Source organism: Strix uralensis, chromosome 38, assembly GCF_047716275.1.
Source record: "Strix uralensis isolate ZFMK-TIS-50842 chromosome 38, bStrUra1, whole genome shotgun sequence".
In the NCBI taxonomy this organism is placed as follows: Eukaryota; Metazoa; Chordata; class Aves; order Strigiformes; family Strigidae; genus Strix; species Strix uralensis.
In genome coordinates this window covers 392,860-410,743 of record NC_134009.1, presented here as the reverse complement: position 1 = coordinate 410,743, position 17,884 = coordinate 392,860, and the positions used below count along the sequence as shown (strand labels likewise).

The 17,884-nt window shown below is 59.6% G+C and overlaps 1 protein-coding gene across 1 annotated transcript; it reads left to right on the top strand.

The window, feature by feature from the left end:
- The first annotated feature begins 44 nt into the window (after window positions 1-44).
- Window positions 45-16,626, top strand: C3 (complement C3). The gene is made up of 40 exons (XM_074854813.1): window positions 45-130; window positions 958-1,150; window positions 1,657-1,816; window positions 2,066-2,136; window positions 2,217-2,311; window positions 2,393-2,475; window positions 2,555-2,645; window positions 2,977-3,079; window positions 3,220-3,340; window positions 3,646-3,761; window positions 4,043-4,189; window positions 4,976-5,188; window positions 5,284-5,478; window positions 5,906-6,064; window positions 6,141-6,270; window positions 6,495-6,566; window positions 7,092-7,289; window positions 7,509-7,668; window positions 7,994-8,079; window positions 8,546-8,685; window positions 8,767-8,979; window positions 9,284-9,350; window positions 9,763-9,849; window positions 9,935-10,138; window positions 10,388-10,463; window positions 10,541-10,700; window positions 10,881-10,976; window positions 11,117-11,267; window positions 11,385-11,548; window positions 12,098-12,256; window positions 12,698-12,848; window positions 12,980-13,031; window positions 13,182-13,269; window positions 13,676-13,765; window positions 14,204-14,309; window positions 14,622-14,711; window positions 14,962-15,048; window positions 15,353-15,436; window positions 15,951-16,086; window positions 16,378-16,626. The coding sequence occupies exons 1-40, from the start codon at window positions 60-62 to the stop codon at window positions 16,517-16,519; spliced, it is 5,007 nt and encodes a 1,668-aa protein (XP_074710914.1). The 5' UTR covers window positions 45-59; the 3' UTR covers window positions 16,520-16,626.
- Window positions 16,627-17,884: the final 1,258 nt, after the last annotated feature.

Genomic DNA, 17,884 nt, shown 5'->3' with positions numbered 1-17,884 from the left:
CCACCATAAAGGGACCCTCCGGACCCCTCGTCTCCGTCCACCCCCCCCCCACTACAGCCATGGGGGCTCCGGTGCTGCCCCTCTTCCTCGGCCTCCTGCTGCTGCACGTGACCCCCACCCATGCCCAAATGTGAGTCACTGCAACCCCTCCCTCCGATGCATGGGATTCCCCCCTCCCCCACAATCCCCTATGGGACCCCCCCACCCCATTGGATCCCCTTACCTGGGACCCCCCACCCGTGGGACCCCACCCTGGGATTCTCCATGTGCCCATGGGACCCCCCCAGCCCATTGGACCCCCTCTTCTGGGACCCCCCCCTTCCTTGGGATGCACGCCAGGATTCCCCACTCACCCATGGGACGCCCCACATCCCATTGGATACCCTCTTCTGGGACACCCACCCACCCCACCCATGGGATCCCTGCACCCTGACATCCCCTCACCCATGGGATCCCCACCCATAGGACCCCCCCCGGCTGGACACCCTCCCCAACCAAGACCCCCTGCCCCAGATGGAACCCCCATGGCCAGGCCCCCCCACCCTGAAGGAGACCTTCATATCCAGGACTCCCAGAACCAAGACCCTGCTGTCTGGGACCCCCAACCTACCTGGGCCCCCCCTGCAAGGGACCCCCAACCTACCCAGGACCCCCCTGACCAGGACCCCCCAATAGGGGTGGGTGCTGGAGGGAAATGGGAGAGATATTGGGGTGTAAGGTGGTGGGATATTCGGACACAATGGGGGATTTGGGGTTGCTTCAGGCCTATGGGGCAGATCAGGGGGGTCCCCAGGGTGCCTTGGGGTCCTCAGGGTGCTGGGTGCTGTGGGAGACAGATCAGGGGATCTCTAGGGTGCTGTGGGGATAGATTGGGGGTGGTTCTGGGTGCTGTGAGGTCCCCAGGGTGCTGGGGGGGGTGTGTCTGTGACAGCCCCCCATGATGGCCGGTGTCCCCAGGGTGACGATGGTGACACCAGCGGTGCTGCGGCTGGAGACGGAGGAGCAGGTGGTGCTGGAGGCGCCGGGGTTGACTGCCCAGGCCGAGGCCACCCTCCTGGTGCAGGACTTTCCCCTCAAGCGCCACGTGCTCTACCAGATCCGTGTGCCCCTGAGCCCCGCCGAGGGCATGTTGGCCACCACCACCATCAAGGTGTGTCACCACCCCTGTGTCATCTCCCTGCCGGTCACTGCCCCCTCCCGCCCCAGGAAGGGTGACCCATGAGGCTCAACCCTCTACAAGATGGTGGAGAATCTCCATGGGGCTGGTGGGGCCTGGGCGGGGGGGGGGGGGGAGCAGTTGGTCACCATGGGGTCTTTGGGGATGGTCACTCTGAAGTGCTTGGGGACAGTCACCCTAGGGTCTTGGGGACAGTCATCCCAAAGTCATTGGGGATGGTGATTAGAGGACGGTCACCTGGGGGTCCATGGGGGTGGTCCCCTCTGGATCCTTGGGGACAGTCACCACAAAGTCCTTGGAGATGGTCACCCTGTGACTAGAGGACGGTCACCTGGTGGTTGTTGATGATGGTCACCCTGGAGTCCTTGGGGACTGTCACCTGCCATCCTCAGCCCTGTTCCCTGGGCATGTGTGCCACCTGGTGTCTCCTGCCCGGTCCCTGTGGTGCAGGTGCCACCTGGTGTCCTCTGTCACCACAGGTGTCGGCCAAGGCACTGCCACAGGCAGCGGAGAAGCAGTTTGTTTCGGTGTCGGTGCGAGTGGCCCAGGTGTCCCTGGAGAAGGTCCTGCTGGTGTCATTCCAGAGTGGCCACATTTTCGTGCAGACTGACAAGCCCATCTACACTCCTGGCTCCACTGGTGTGTTCTTGGGGTGTTGGGTCCCCTCTGTGGCACCTTGGGGTCTTGGCAGCACCTTGAGGAATTTGGGTCCCCTCCGCAGCACCTTGGGATGCTGGTGTGACCTTGGGGTGCTGGGGTCCAGCACCCATTTGGGGACATCTCCCTGACATCTCCACTGGGACCCAACACCCATTTTGGGGTCCAGCACCCATTTCTGGATGTCCCCACACTGTCCCTGCTCACTGTGTCCCCTGTGTCCCCTCACAGTGCTCTGCCGCTTATTTGCTCTGGACCACCTCATGAAGCCAGTGGCCAAGACAGTGATCGTGGAGGTCAAGGTGGGTGCCTGCTGGGGACACAGGGACATGGGGACACAATCACCCATGCCACTGTCCCCAACCACTGCATGTCCCTTTAGACGCCTGATAATGTCATCATCAAGCAAACGTCTGTGTCCTCGCCCACGAAGACCGGCATCTTCTCCCTCAACCACAACCTACCCAGCATCGTTAGGTGGGTGTCACCTCCCAGGGTGGCCCGGGGATGTCCATGGCCCTGGACTTGTCCCCTCATCCTGTCCCCTGCCTTTTCCAGCCTGGGAACATGGACAATAATGGCCAAATTTGAAGACTCACCAGAAAAGGTCTTCCAAACCAATTTTGAAGTCAAGGAGTATGGTAAGGTGGGGTGGGGGTCCCCAGAAACCTGGTTCCCTTGTTCTGGATGCGTTGGGTCCATTGGGTGTCCGCCCCACAGTGCTTCCAAGCTTTGAGGTGGTCCTGGAGCCGGAGGAGAAGTTCCTCTACATTGACCGGAATGAAGATTTCCGAGTGTCCATCATAGCCAGGTGGGATGGGAACCCCAAAATTGCTCATTTTGGGGGTCAAACCCCCATGGGTGATGGTGTGTGGTGACATTCCTGTGCAAAGTCCCCAGGGATGAGGGGGTGCCATGGATGCAAGCTGACAGGTTTGAGGGTGATGGGGAAGTGGGATGGTGGGAACAGGGGGTGAGGAGGACACAGGGTGATGGTGGTGGAGGTGACAGGGGGACATGGGCATGTGGAGTGACAGGGTTGCATGACAAGAGCATGTGGGGGCACAGGGTGACAGTGATGTGGGTGTGATGGGGACATGGGGACACAGGGGTTCATGATGTCAGTGGTGGCTTGTCCACAGGTACCTGTACGGGAAGCACCTGCAGGGGACAGCCTTCGTCCTCTTCGGTGTTATGGTGGACGACGAGAAGAAGAGCATCCCCCAGTCACTGCGGCGTGTCCAGGTGACTCTGACCTTGACCCCTGTCCCTATTCCAGTCCCCTGTTGAGCTCTGTCCCTTGCTGAGCTCTGCCATCCCCTGTCCCCTTTGTCCCCATCCTGGTCCCCATGGCTGTCCCCTGTCCCACCAACGCCATGCCACAGGTGATTGACGGGAACGGGGAAGCCGTGCTGCCCATGGCCATGCTGCGGCAGCGATTCGCCAACTACCAGGAGCTGGTGGGACATTCACTCTACGTCTCTGTCACCGTAATCACCGAGTCAGGTGTGCAGGGGGGACACGGGGGACACAGAGGACTTGGGGGGACAGGGACATCAGGGATGTGTGAGGCCATGGGCTGTGTGTCTCTGTCACAGTCTTCAAGAAGTTGGGTAGGTGGGGGGACACTTGGGGACATGTGAGGACATAGGGGGATGGAGACAGCAGTGACATGTGAGGCTGGGGACAGGTGGGGTTGGGGACAACCAGGATGGCAACATCTGGGGCCACCCAAGGTCAGACAGGGCTGTCCCTGGAGGGGACTGGGAGCCCTGTCCCAGCACTGGGTGACGTGGCTGTTCCCGTGACAGGCAGTGACATGGTGGAGGCACAACGCACTGGCATCCACATCGTGACATCCCCCTACACCATCCACTTCACCCACACCCCCAAGTACTTCAAGCCGGGGATGCCCTTCGATCTGACGGTAATGGCATCTGGGGACAAGGCTGGGCACGGCGGTGGCATTGGCCCAGGACCCCCATGATATCGGAGTCCCCAGCATCAGGATGGGAATGGGACAAGTCTGGGGGCTTGTGGGTGGAGGAGACGTGGGGATCAGGGTCTGTCACCGTGTCATACCCCTGTGTCACCTGGAGAGGGCCTGGGGACCGTGGACTGTCCCTGTGTCACCTGTACGGCACCAGGTGTCATCCCTCATGCCGTGTCCCCATGTAAGTTCCTCATGTCACAGCGTATCCCCTGCAGGTCTACGTCACTAACCCAGATGAGTCCCCGGCTCCACGTGTCACCGTCAAGGCTGATGGCTTCCAGGGTCTCGTCTCCACCCAGCGTGACGGCACAGCCAAGCTGGTCCTCAACATGCCAGCCAACAAGAACACGGTCCCCATCACTGTGAGTGGGGCTAGCTGGTGGAGTGGCCTTGGAACTGGAGTGGCCAAGGTGGCCAGGGGGCGGTTGAAGTGACCTGGAGGTTGGAGTTGCTGAGACAACCAATGTGGCTGAGATGTCTAAGGTGACCAAGGACCATGGCCAGCATGGTCACCATTGACCAAGGACCAGGACAGCAGGATTGGGGGACCAGGATGGCCTAGACATCCATGGAGGCCAAGGGTCAGGGCCACCCAGATCACCACTGACCAAGGATCAGGACAGCCAAGGTCAGGGGGACCAGCATGGCTGAGGTAACTGTGGTGATCAGGACGTCCAGAGTGACCAAGGATCAGGACTATCCTGGTCACCACTGACCAAGGAGCAGGATGGCTGGTGTCAGGGAGACCATGGCGATCAACACAATTGGGTTGACCGAGACATCTAGGCTGATCAAGGACCAGGATGTCTCATTTCAGGGAGACTGGTGGAGATGTCCAGAGTGGCCAAGTTGCCCATGGTGGCCTGCAGCCAGGGTCAGCAGGGTTCACCAGTGACCAAGATCTGGGATGGCCGATGCCAGGGGGATGGGAGCAACGTCTTGGCTGAGTTGACTAGAGTGGCCAAGACATCCAGGGTAGCGGAGATGACCAGGTTGACCAAGGAGATGATCACCATTGACCAAGGACCAGGGCAGCAGGGGTCAGGGCACCCAAGACCACTATGGTGGCCAAGACCTCCATGCTGACACTTGCCCAGGTCCACACCTCTCCCTGTTGATCAAGTGCCACCGTGTCCCCGGTGTTGCAGGTGCGGACGGCCCAGCCAGGGCTGCCACCCGACCGCCAGGCCTCACGGCAGATGACTGCCACAGCTTACCACAGCCAGGGTGGTTCCGGCAACTTCCTCCACCTGGCCGTGGGGGCCATCGAGCTGCAGCCTGGTGACAACCTTCCCGTGAACTTCCACTTGAAGAGCAACAGCAACTCTGTCCGAGACTCCGTCCAGTACTTCACCTACCTGGTGAGGGCACTTGGCCTCTGCCAACCAACCACCCTCCATCTTGGGCATGTAGATGGCCAGGTGACACCAACCCTGCCTTTCCTTGCCCGCCACAGATCATGAGCAAGGGACGCATCGTCCGTGTGGGGCGACAGCGGCACGAGGCCGGCCAGACCCTGGTCACCATGTCACTGCCAGTGACGGCTGAGCTCATCCCCTCCTTCCGCATTGTGGCCTACTACTTCGTGATGCCTGGCGAGATTGTTGCCGACTCCATCTGGGTTGATGTCAAGGACACTTGCATGGGCACCGTGAGTGTGGCCCCACTGTCCCAGGGGTCAGGGACATTGGCTCAGCCTTGGATGTGGTTTGACTAACCCTTGAGGTGACCCTTGAGGGGCTTGGGGGGCCCTTGGAAGGACATAGTGGCCCCTTGGAAGGTCTTGTGTGGTCCTTGCGGGGCTTGGGTAGCCCGTGATGGGGACTGGGTGTCGCTTAGGTGATTTGGGTAGTCCATGAAGGGCTTGGGCATCTCACGGGGGTCCTTGGGCACAGGTGGTCCATTGTTGGTCCAGATGTTCCATCGTGAAAGACACAGCCATCGGCTACCCCTGGAGGACTCCAACACCCTGTGGGGTTGGGGTACCCTCATAGGCCAGCTCCTGGGGGTGTGATGAAGGGTTTTTTTGGGCATCCTGTGGACATGACACCTCCACCCCTGCCCTATGTCCCCAACAGCTGGTGGTGAAGGGAGCGACAGAGGCTGACAACCGGGTGCACGATCCGGGGACACCCATGCGACTGCGCATCGAGGGTGACCACAACGCCCACGTGGGGTTGGTGGCCGTGGATAAGGGTGTCTTTGTCCTCAACAAGAACAAGCTCACCCAGTCCAAGGTGGGTGCCCAGGTCCCCGTCCCCACTGCCCTGGGTGGTGGCAGTGGCTGTCATGGTTGTCCCCTGCTGGTCTCAGGTTTGGGACACAGTGGAGAAGAGTGACATCGGCTGCACCCCGGGCAGCGGGAAGGACAACGTGGGTGTCTTTGCCGATGCTGGCCTCAGCCTGATCACCAACATGAAGATTGCCACGCCACAGCGAGGGGGTAGGGGACATGCTGGGGGCTGGGACAACCTGGGATGGCACCTTGGGGATGGGGTTGGTGGCACCTTGGGGATGGGGCTGTGGCACTTCAAGGATGGGGAAGTGTGACACCTCAGGGGTGGGGGATGCGTGACCTGATGGGACAACTGATGTCAAGGGGAAGTGACATTTGGGTTTGGGGCTGTGACACTGTGGGGTGCTGACCTGTGTCCTCTCTGTCCCCAGATGTCCAGTGTCCCCAGCCTGCGAAACGCAAGCGCCGCTCCCTGCAGCTCATCGAGTACAAAGGCAACAAGGGTAGGTGGCACTGGGAGTGTCCCATGTCCCCAAGAACACTGGAATGTCCTGTGTCCCTGGGGACACCAGCTTGTCCCATCTTCCTAAAGATGCCAAAGTGTCCTGTGTCCCTGAGGGACACCAGAGTGTCCCATGTCCCAGTCAATACCAGTGTCCCATGTCCCCAAGGGATACTAGAGTGTCCCATGTCCCATTCAACACCAGAGCATCCCATGTCCCAATCAATACCAGTGTCCCAAGTCCCTGAGAGACACCAGAGTGCGCTCCTGTCCCTGAGGATGCCAAAGTGTTCCAGGTCCTTGAGGGACACCACAACATCTCATATTCCAATCAATACTAGTGTCCCAAGTCCTTGAGGGACATCAGAGTGTCCCATGTCTGTGGTGATACCACACCATCCCATATCCCAAAGGACACCAGAGTGTCCCATATCCCTGAGGGACACCAGAGTGTCCCATGTCCCGGACAGCCCTCAGACCAGGGCCTTTGGGACTGGGTGCCAGCTGGGTGCCTCGGTACTGGCAGCGGCTGAGTACACGGACAAGGTGCTACGCAAGTGCTGTGAGGACGGCATGAAGGAGAACCCCATGGGCCACAGCTGTGAGCATCGGACCAACTACATCCAGGATGGAGAAGCCTGCGTCCGGGCCTTCCTCGACTGCTGCAACTACATCAAGGGCATCCGTGACCAGAAGCAGCATGAGTTCCTTGAGCTGGCTCGAAGCAAGTGCTGGGCTGTGGTGGGGTGATGGTGGGGCTGGCAGTTGGGCAAAGCTTGGGCAAGTGAAGCTTGGGTGAAGGTCAGGTGAACCTTGGGCGTTCCTTGAGCTCTCCTTGGGCGATGCTTGGATGAATTTTGGGCAATGGTTGGATGAAAGTTGGGTGATGCCTAGATGATGCTTGGGAAGAACAAGGGTGGTGCTTGGATGATGCCCCACCCAGGGGTTGGGCCCCTGAGGCCACGGTCGAGAGGGATGCTGCCACCCCCAGGCGAGGCGGAAGATGACTTCCTGGCTGAGGAGGACATCACTTCACGGAGCCTCTTCCCGGAGAGCTGGCTGTGGCAGGTGGAGCCGCTGACAGAGCCTCCCAATGAGCTGGGGTGAGCCCTGTGCCCTTGTCCCACCACCCCTCCATCCCATGGCTCAGCTTGGGGATCACCACCTCCTCCCTGTCCCGTGCTGGACACTGCTTTGCCCAGTCTGGAGACCATCTATGGTCCCCCCAAGTCCAGACCTTTGACCCCCTGGTGCTGCCTTGGGACAAGCTATGACACCTTGGTCCAGCTCAAGGGCCATCTACAACCATCTGGTCTAGCTTGGGGACCAGCTATGACCTCCCCCTACTCCATCCTGGTGGCTGGTCACACCTTCCTTGCCTGGATTGGGGCTGGTTATGGCCCCCTTGGTCATTCCCATCCTCTCCAGAATCTCCACGAAGACTCTGCCCGTGTACTTGAAGGACTCCATCACCACGTGGGAGGTCCTGGCCATCAGCCTCTCACCGACGAAGGGTACGTGATGGAGTAGGAAGGTGTCCCTGGAGATCAAAGGAATCCCCCAAACCTTGGGGGTGGTCCTTGGGACTTGAAGGGTCTGCTAAAGCCTGGTGGGTTTCCTTGGGGTTTCCTTGGGGATCTCCAAAATTTTAGAGGGGAGCATAAAACTGGAGAGGTGCCCCAAATGTGGGGGAGATCCCCCAATGTTTGGTGCAAGTCCTTGGGCCTTGAGCGATCTCCTAAGCCTTGGGAGGACTCCATGGGAATTGAGAGGTCTCCTAAACCTTGGGAAGACTTAGTGGGATTTGAGGGATCTCCTAAACCCTGGGAGGACTCTGTGGGACTTGAAGGTTCTCCTAAATCCTGGGAGGACTCTGTGGGATCTGAAGGATCTCAGAAAGCCTTGGGGATGTCCCTGGGACATGAGGGGCCTAGCAAGCCCATAAACCTGAACCCCATGTCCCCGGGGGCCACCCCGCAGGGCTGTGCGTGGCTGATCCCTATGAGATCACGGTGATGAAGGAGTTCTTCATTGACCTGCGCCTGCCCTACTCCGTGGTGAGGAATGAGCAGGTGGAGATCCGTGCCGTCCTCTACAACTACTGGTTGCACGATATCACGGTTAGCAGGGGACTCGTGACCGGACTTCTGGGGGGGTCTGTGCCCACCTGAACCCCACAGGAACATTTCTCTGCCCCACAGGTACGCGTGGAGCTGATGCACAACCCAGCTGTGTGCAGTGCCTCCACCCCCAAGGCGCGCTACCAGCAGATCATCAAGCTGAAAGCCCAGTCGTCGTGGGCCGTGCCCTTTGTCATCGTGCCCTTACAGCTGGGGCTGCATGACATCGAGGTGAAGGGAGCCGTCCGGGGCAAGGACGTGGCTGATGGTGTCAAGAAGAAGCTCAAAGTTGTGGTGAGTGGCCATTGCTGCTCATGGCATCTCCATCACAGGGTGCCACCTCCATCCCTGAGATGTCCCCAGCATGGTGGCCCTGTGACATCCCTGTCTCCACTTTCATCCTGGTGCTGGTAGCCAGAGATGAAGGATCCTCCCCCCAGGATGGTCCAGTGTGGTCTCCTGGGGCTTTCTCAGTCTGTCCCATGACCTGGGGGTGCTGGTTTATACGGGGACACCTCTCCTGGACAACCCAGAGAGGTTGGGAAGGGGGCACCCAAAACCAGCCCCAAACTTTAGCTTTGGATTCTCAACTCTGCAGCCCGAAGGGGTGAGGTTGGAGAAGACGGTGAAGATAGTTGAGCTGGACCCGAAGAACAAGGGAGTCAGTGAGTGGCTGTGGCTGGTCTTGGGGATATCTCAGCCCCACAGGGATGTCCCACTGAGGGGAAGGATCTGGGGATGAGGGAAGTCTCACTGTGGGTCTGGGACATCTTAGGGGATGAAGGATGTACCACCAATGGTAAGACTGGGGCATCCTTGGGGACAAGGACTATGGCATCTCAGGGAATGAGGGATGTCCTGCTGTGGGTCTGAGGCATCCTTGGGGACAAGGGACATCCTACTGTGGAGCTGGTGCACCTCAAGGGAGAAGAGACATCCTGGTATGGCTCTGGAACATCTTGAGGCACAAGGGACATCCTGCTGCAGATGTAGGGCAGGGCTGGGTCACCTCAGGGTGGGTGGGGGCATGAAGGATTTGGTGTCACCCATCTCCATCCTGGCCTCCCTGCCCCACAGATGGTGTACAGGAGGAGAAGGTGAGGGCAGCAAACATCTCTGATATTGTCCCCAACACCGAGTCGGACACCAGAGTCAGCATCCAAGGTGAGAGCAGGGGAAGAGACACACGTGGGGACAAGCTGAGAGGGGACAGGACACTCCTGGCTTGACATCTCCCCTTCTGGTCCAGGCAACCCTGTGTCCATCATGGTGGAGAAAGCCATTGATGGGGACAAGCTGAAGCACCTCATCGTGACGCCATCGGGCTGTGGGGAGCAGAACATGATCGGGATGACACCCACTGTCATTGCCACCCACTACCTGGACACCACCTTGCAGTGGGAAAGCCTCGGTGTTGACCGCCGCACGGAGGCCATCGAATTGATTACAAAGGGTAGGAGCATTCCCCAAAGAGTGGGGGCAACCCCTGATTTCCTCTCTTGGGGTGCAAAATGTCGCCATCCTCCAAGGTGCTGAAGAAACCTGCGCCTTTGAAGAAGAGATGGGTTGGGTGCTACCAGTCTGGGGATTTCTAGACCTACTGGTTTGCACTGGAATGTGCTCTGGAGTGGGTTGGTGGTCTGAAGCTACCTCAGCTTGACTGGGTGCTCCTTGTGTTGGCCAACCACCATCTCCTCACCAGGTTACACCCAAGAACTTGCTTACCGGAAACCTGATGGCTCGTTTTCGACCTTCACGAACAGTGCACCGAGCACCTGGTGAGGGTCGTGTTGCCACTACCACATGGGTCCATGTGACAGCGTTGGACGTGACGCTAAGGTTCTCCTGTCCCCAGGTTGACAGCCTACGTGACCAAAGTCTTTTCCATGGCCATCAAGCTGATAAACATTGAGCCTGAAGTGATTTGTGGTGCCGTGAAATGGCTCATCTTGGAGAAGCAGAAGCCAGATGGGATTTTCCAAGAAGATGCTCCTGTCCTCCATAAACCGATGTTGGTATGAGGGGATCCAAACCCTGTCCCTGCTGGTGGTCAAAGCTCTGTTGGTCTGAGACGGACTTTTGGAATGAGCTGTGGGGAAAGGACTACGTTGGGTGACAGGGACGAGTGTTGGGTGGACAGAGCTTGCTGTGAAAACCACGATTTTGAGGCTTTTTCCCTCCATTTCGTCACACAGGGAGGCTACCAGGGTGCCGAGCCTGAGGTGTCGCTGACAGCCTTTGTCCTCGTCGCGCTGCTGGAGGCCCGGGAGATCTGCAAGAACCACGTCAACGTGAGTGGCCCAGTCCTCAACCCCAGATGGGGAGAGAGGGGACAACTGGCACCTGCCACATAGGACAGTGCTTCAAGATGCCGTGCCCAACCTTTATAGCAGCCACTTGAGAATCCAAACTTACCATCCCTTCCACCCAGAACTTGGACCGCAGCATCTCCGACGCTGCCGACTACCTTTCCCGGAGGTACCAGTCACTGGCCCGACCCTACACGGTGGCCCTGACCTCCTATGCCTTGGCCCTGGCAGGGAAACTCAAAAGCGAGAAAGTTCTCATGAAGTTTTCCAAAGGTGACGTCTCACTGGGGGGGGACAAAAGTGGGGGGTGTGGGGGAGAGGTCACTATAGGTCACCGGGTGGGGGGAGAAATAATCCCTAGAGGGTGCTGAGGGACCGATGTCACTCCAGAGGGCAGAAGTTGGGAGGAACGCAACGCCCGTACCTACAACATCGAGGGGACATCCTACGCGTTGCTGGCCTTGCTGCAAATGGAGAAAGTGGAGCTGACAGGGCCAGTGGCCCGCTGGCTTGCCCAGCAGAACTACTTTGGTGATAGCTACGGATCTACTCAGGTGGGCTACGAGCCCTTCCAGCACCCATGGGTGCTCTCCTGGCATCTGCTGCCATGGGGAAGGGCAGGAAGGAAGGGTTGAGGGTTTTGTTGGGGGTTTAGGGGTCACCTTGTGGCCCTGGGGACTCCAGGGACATGGCATGTCTCTTGTGGAGGGGGGGTGACCTCTGATCTCAGGGACCCCAAAGGCATTGGGGGACCCCTCAAGGCTTGGAGGTCACCTCAGGGCCCTTGGGACCCCCAGGGACATGTCATGTCCTTGGGGAACACCCCTGGTCCAATGGGATCTCAAGAGCTTTGGAAAAGCCAAAAGGCCTGTCCTTGGGGGACACCCGAGTCCCTGGGGACACCTCCAGACCCTGGGGACCCTCAGGGACACGTCCCATCCCTGGGGGACACCTCTGCTCCATAAGACCCCCAAGAATATGTTCCAGGTGATACCAGGTGGCGCCAGGATTTGGGGCCACCCTGGGCTCAGGGCCACCCAGGGGGGCTTTGGGGATGCTCCAGATGGTGTCCCCAAGCCCTGGTGACACAGGTGTCCCTGCAGGCCACCATCATGGTATTCCAAGCATTGGCCCAGTACCAGGCAGCAACTCCACGGCAGCTCGAGCTCAACCTTGACGTGTCGGTGCTGCTGCCGCGCCGGGCCAGTGCCATCACCTACCGCATCGAGAACCGCAACGCCCTGGTGGCACGTTCCGCCGAGGTACCAGCACCCTTGTCACCATTGACACTGTCACCATCAGGACTGTGGGGTTGCAGCACTGCTGTTGCTGTCCAGGGGATGTCCCTGTCCCCTTCATGTTCCAGGACAATCTTGTCCCCTCGCTATGGCCTCGGGTGTCTCTGTCCCTCTGTGTCCTTACAAGACTTGGGATGTCCCTGCCATGTCCCTGCATGATCTTGTTCCCTCCCTTGCTGTGACCTGGAATGTCCCTGTCCCCTTCATGTCCCTCCATGCCCTTCAATGTCCCTGTACACTTTGTGTCTTGCAACACTGTTGTCCTCTCCATGTCCTGGGATGTCCCTGTCCCTTCTACATCCCCTCCATGTTCCCGCATGTCTCAATGGCCCAGGATGCCCCATCCCTTCTATGTCCCTCCCAGGGGACGTCCCTGTCCCTCCCTAACGTTCCCTCTCCCCTCAGACTAAGTTCAACGAGGACTTCACAGTGAAAGCTGAGGGCACGGGCAAGGGGACGATGACGGTGGTGACCATCTACAATGCCAAGATCCCCGAGAAGGACAACAAGTGTGACAGTTTTGACCTGCAGGTGCAGGTGGAGGATGTGAACGCAGGTGAGCCCCCGCCATGTCCCTGCCATGTTCTCACTGTATCCCTCCCCATGTCCTCTGTGTACCCTCCATGGCACCTCGTGTCCCCTTCGATATCCCCTGTGTCTCCTCATTGTCCCCATGTCCCCCCACAGGCAGTCAACAGGAGGGCATCTTTCGCTCCGTCAAGATCACCATCTGCACCAGGTAGGACAGGCTGGGGACACTGGGGACATCAGGGACACTGGAGATAGGGAGGGGAATGGGGCTACTGGGGACAGGGACATCAAGGATGGGAATGCTGGGGACAATAGGGCAGTTGGGGACAGACAGGTGGCCTCAGCCCTGTCCCCACAGGCACCTGGACAACGTGGATGCCACCATGTCCATCCTTGATGTCTCCATGCTCACGGGCTTCACGCCTGACCTCCAGGACCTGAAGAGGGTGAGTGCGGGGACATGGGGACACACGGGGGGACCCAGGGGTGACACAGGATCTTTGTGCCATTGTGTCGCACTGTGTCCCCCATGTCCTTGGGTCCCCACATCCCCATGTGTCACTGTGTCCCCATATTCCCCTGTGCCACTACATCCCAGTGTCCCTGCCCTCCCCTCAATGGCCATGTGTCCCCTGGTGTCACTGTCCCTGCACCCCCATGTCGCCCCTGTGTCCCCACATCTCTGCAAGTCCCCTGCATCCTGCCATGGCCGCGTGTCCGATGTGGCCAGCATCACCATGTGCCACCGTGCCTGTACATCCCTGTATCCTGATGTGGTCACGTGTCCCTGCGTGTCCCCACGTGTCCCTGTGTGTCTTGCATGCCTGGTGTCACTGTGTCCCTTGTCCCCAGCTCACGGATGGGGTGGACAGGTACATCTCCAAGTTTGAGATCGACCAAGGACAGTCGGACCGCAGCAACCTCATCATCTACCTCGACAAGGTGGGGACATGGGGGACATGGGGACAAGATGGGACAAGGGTGGGAACAGGGGCAAGGATGGACGTAGGATGGAGGTGGGGATGTGCGCAGGGACAGGATGGGGACAGGGATGAGGATGAAGCTGGAGACATGGGTGGGGACAGGACTGGGTCGGGGCTGGGATGGGGACACAGGTGAGTCTGGAGACATGGATTGAGACTGGAAGAGGGAGAGAGATGGGAATAGAGTTGGAGACATGGATGGGGACAAAGGTGGGGACAGGAAAAGGGTCTCAGGGGTGGAGACAAGGACAGGGATAGGTCCAGGTCATGGGGAGGGGCAGCATGGGGACATGGCTGGGGACAGGGCCAGGTTGGCGGTCAGGGCGCTGACTCCCAGCCTGGCTGACTGCCACCCCTGTGTCCCCCTGTCCCCATGTCCCTGTGTCCCCATCCCCAGATCTCGCACAAGGCCGAGGAGTGTTTCTCCTTCAGGGCCCACCAGCGGTTCCAGGTGGGCTTGATCCAGCCGGCGTCAGTCAGTGTCTACACCTACTACAAGATCGGTGTGCCCCGTGTCCCCTCGTGTCACCCTCAGGTCCCCTCCATCCCCACACTCTCCTCTGTGCCTCCTGCTTCCACAAAGTCCCCTCTGTGTTCTCCCTCTGTGTCACCTCCTGTCCCTTTGTCCCACCATGTCTCTGCTGATCTTCTCCCCATGCCTGTGTCCCCATGTCCCCCCATGTCCCCTTACATTCCCTGCTGACCCTCTGCCTCCACATGCCACCGCTCTGTCCCCCTGTCTCCCACTGGTCCTTTCCCCTTGTGTCCCCCCCGCTCCCTGCTTCTTGTCCCCTCATGTCCCCACGTCCCTGCAGATGACCGCTGCACCCGTTTCTACCATCCGGACAAGGACGGTGGGAAACTGAGCAAGATCTGCCATGGGGACGTGTGCCGCTGTGCCGAAGGTGACATGGGGACACAGGGACATGGGGACAGACTGGGGAAACACCCCCACCATGATGGGACACATCGTGACCATGATGGGACATGTCATGGGCTTGATGGGACATGTCGTTGACAAGATGGGATGTGTCATGTCTGTGATGGACTCGTGTCCCTGCTATGGTGGGACATGTCCCTGCCATGATGGGACATGGTGGGACATGTCATTACTGCAATAGACCTTGTCATGGACGTGTCCCCATGTCCCCGCAGAAAACTGCTTCATGCGGCAAAAGCACGAAGTCCCGATCACCGTTGACCAACGCATTGAGCGCGCCTGCGAGCCGGGAGTTGACTACGGTGGGACATGGGGGACGTGGGGGACATGGGGGACATGGGCGACATGGGATCATGGAAGGATAATGGGGGATATGGCGTCATGGGGGGAGTTGGGGCATGTGGAGGGGACATGGAGGATATGGATGAGGACATGAGGGGCACGGATGGGGGGACAGGGGGACATGGAGGGACAAGGGCAGGTGGGGATGTAGAGTGATATGGGGAGGAAAGTGGTGGCCAAAGAGCCCCCCACATGTTGAGGGGCACCCTGGAGTGGGGGTGCTCTCTAGGCCTGTGGGTGACAAGGTGATGTCTCCTTCCCCAGTGTACAAGGTGAAGCTGGTGGCAACAGGGGAGACGTCGTCCCATGACAACTACATCATGACCATCCTCTCTGTCATCAAGATGGGTACGAGCACCCCGGGGAGGGGGGGGGACAAGGCTACCCTGAGGGTCATGGTGGGCGTCACCTAGGGCTGGGGACAGCCAGGGACAGGGACATCCCTGTGGGTTGATGTCACTAGGGTGGCTTGGGAGCCCCCAGGTGGGTTGGTGTCACCCAAGGCTGCTGGGGACACCTATGAGGGCTGGTGTCACCTAGTTGGGTTGGTGTCACCCAAGGGTGCTGAGGACACCCCTTGGGAAGGGAGAGCCAGGTGGGTTGCTGTCACCCAAGGGTTCTGGGGACACCCATGGGAGCTGGTGTCACCCAGGTGGGGGTGGAGATACCCAAAGGTGCTGGGGAATGCTGGAGGGAACTGGTGTCACCCATGGCTGATGACACCAGCAGGGTGGTGCGACCAAGGCCACCAGTGGCTCCCTGGGGACTGAGAGTCCCTGTGGTGGGACGTGGCAAAGTGGGTGTCCCCGTTGTGTCGGGGGAGAGGTGACATGTCACCCATGTGTCCCCCTCCCCGGGACAGGCACCGACGAGGACCCAGCAGGAAGCAACCGCACCTTCGTGAGCCACAAGCAGTGCCGAGACGCTCTGAGGCTCCAGATCGGCCAGGACTACCTGCTCTGGGGGTTGGCTAGTGACTTGTGGGTCACCGGCAGCCGGTAGGGACATGGGGGACACGTGTGGGGACACGGAGGGGGACACGTGTGGGGACACACAACACGAGCCATGGGACATTGGGGACATGGGTAGATGAGCCATGGGGACACAGATCCACATGGACACGGTGACAGTGAACACCCAAGTACACGGGGGCATCCCCCCGCTCAAGCCCGAGATTCTCCAGTGTCTCATATAGGGTTGTGCACCCCCATTGTCCATCCCTGTGTCCCCTCCCACGGGATGCCACCCCCTTCTGACTGATGTCACCTCTGTCCCCTTGTTGTCTCCAGCTTCTCCTACCTCATCGGCAAGGACACGTGGCTGGAGGCGTGGCCCTCGGAGGAGGTATGTCAAGAGCCCGACCTTCAACCCCTCTGCCAGGACTTCGTTGAGTTCGCCGAGGCCATGACCATGTTTGGGTGCCCATCCTAAGCGTGTGGCCGCCACCCATGGGTTCCCCCCACTCTGCCACCCCCTGTTGCGCCCCCCTCCCCCTTTTTTTTTTTTTTTTCTTTCGGTTAAAAAAGTCCTTTCTGACAGCCTGGCTCTGGATTGGCATGTTGGGGGTGTCAGGGGGACGTGGGGACACTGCAGGGGACAACAGGGTGGTGAGGCCTTCATAGGGACCGTGGGGAGTCTGGAGGGGACAAAAGGATTGTGGGGACTCCATAGGGGATGATGGGGACATGGGGACACCATAGGGGCCGTGGGGACTCTGGAGGGGACAATAGGGTGATGGGGACTCCATAGGGGGTGATGGGGTCATGGGGACATCATAGGGGCCTTGAGGACTCTGGAGGGGATGACAGACCTATGGGGATCCTGTAAGCGATGATGGGATCATGGGGACCCTGTAGGGGACAATGGGGTCATGAAGGCTCCATAGGGGACAACGGAGCTTTGGGGACTCCATAGGGGACTCTGTAGGTGACAACGAAGTTGTGAGGACCCCATAGGGGATGATGGGGTCATGGAGACTCTGTGGATGTGAGGACCCTGTAGGGGATGACAGGGTCATGGGGACTCCATAGGGGACCACGGGATCATGGGGGCTCTATGGGGCACATGGGGACTCCATAGGGGACAGCGGGATCGTGTGGGCTCTGTGGGGGACATGGGGACTCCATAGGGGACAGCGGGATCATGTGGGCTCTGTGGGGGACACGGGGACTCCATAGGGGACAGCGGGATCATGTGGGCTCTGTGGGGGACACGGGGACTCCATAGGGGACAGCGGGATCATGTGGGCTCTGTGGGGGACACAGGGACTCCATAGGGGACAACAGGGCTGTGGGAACCCTGTAAGGGACGATGGGGACTCCATAGGGGACAACAAGGTTGTGGGGACCCTGTAGGGGACATCAGGCTTGTGAAGACTCCATAGGGAGCCACAGGATCACGGGGACCTTATAGGGCACGTTGGGGTTGTGGGGATTCCATAGGTGCCCACGCAACCCTGTGAACTCCATAGGGACCGCGGGGTCAGGGGGCCCGTACAGGGCTATAGGGGACCCTATGGGCCTCTCTGGGACCATACGGGGCCTATGGGGCTGGATGAGGCCCTCGGGGCACACGGCCCTTCGTGCACGGTGCTGCACGTCGCACGGTGCTCAGTCCTCAGCGCGTGGTGCAGCACGGCACTCGGTGCACGGTGCTGCGCGTTTTTGGTGCACAACCCTCGGTGCACGGTGCTGCACATCCTCAGTGCCTGGTGCTGCACGCTGGGCTCGGTGCACGGTGCTGCACGTTGCTTGGTGCACAACTCGGTGCCTGGTGCTGCACACCCGTAGTGCCTGG

What these genes read in the sequence shown, in the direction of transcription:
- C3 (XM_074854813.1), top strand. Translation starts at nt 60, where the DNA reads ATGGGGGCTCCGGTGCTGCCCCTCTTCCTCGGCCTCCTGCTGCTGCAC. An exon ending in CCCGAAGAACAAGGGAGTCA is followed by an intron (nt 9,351 to 9,762) that starts GTGAGTGGCTGT and finishes CCTGCCCCACAG; the next exon opens with ATGGTGTACAGGAGGAGAAG. An exon ending in CCTCTCTGTCATCAAGATGG is followed by an intron (nt 15,437 to 15,950) that starts GTACGAGCACCC and finishes TCCCCGGGACAG; the next exon opens with GCACCGACGAGGACCCAGCA.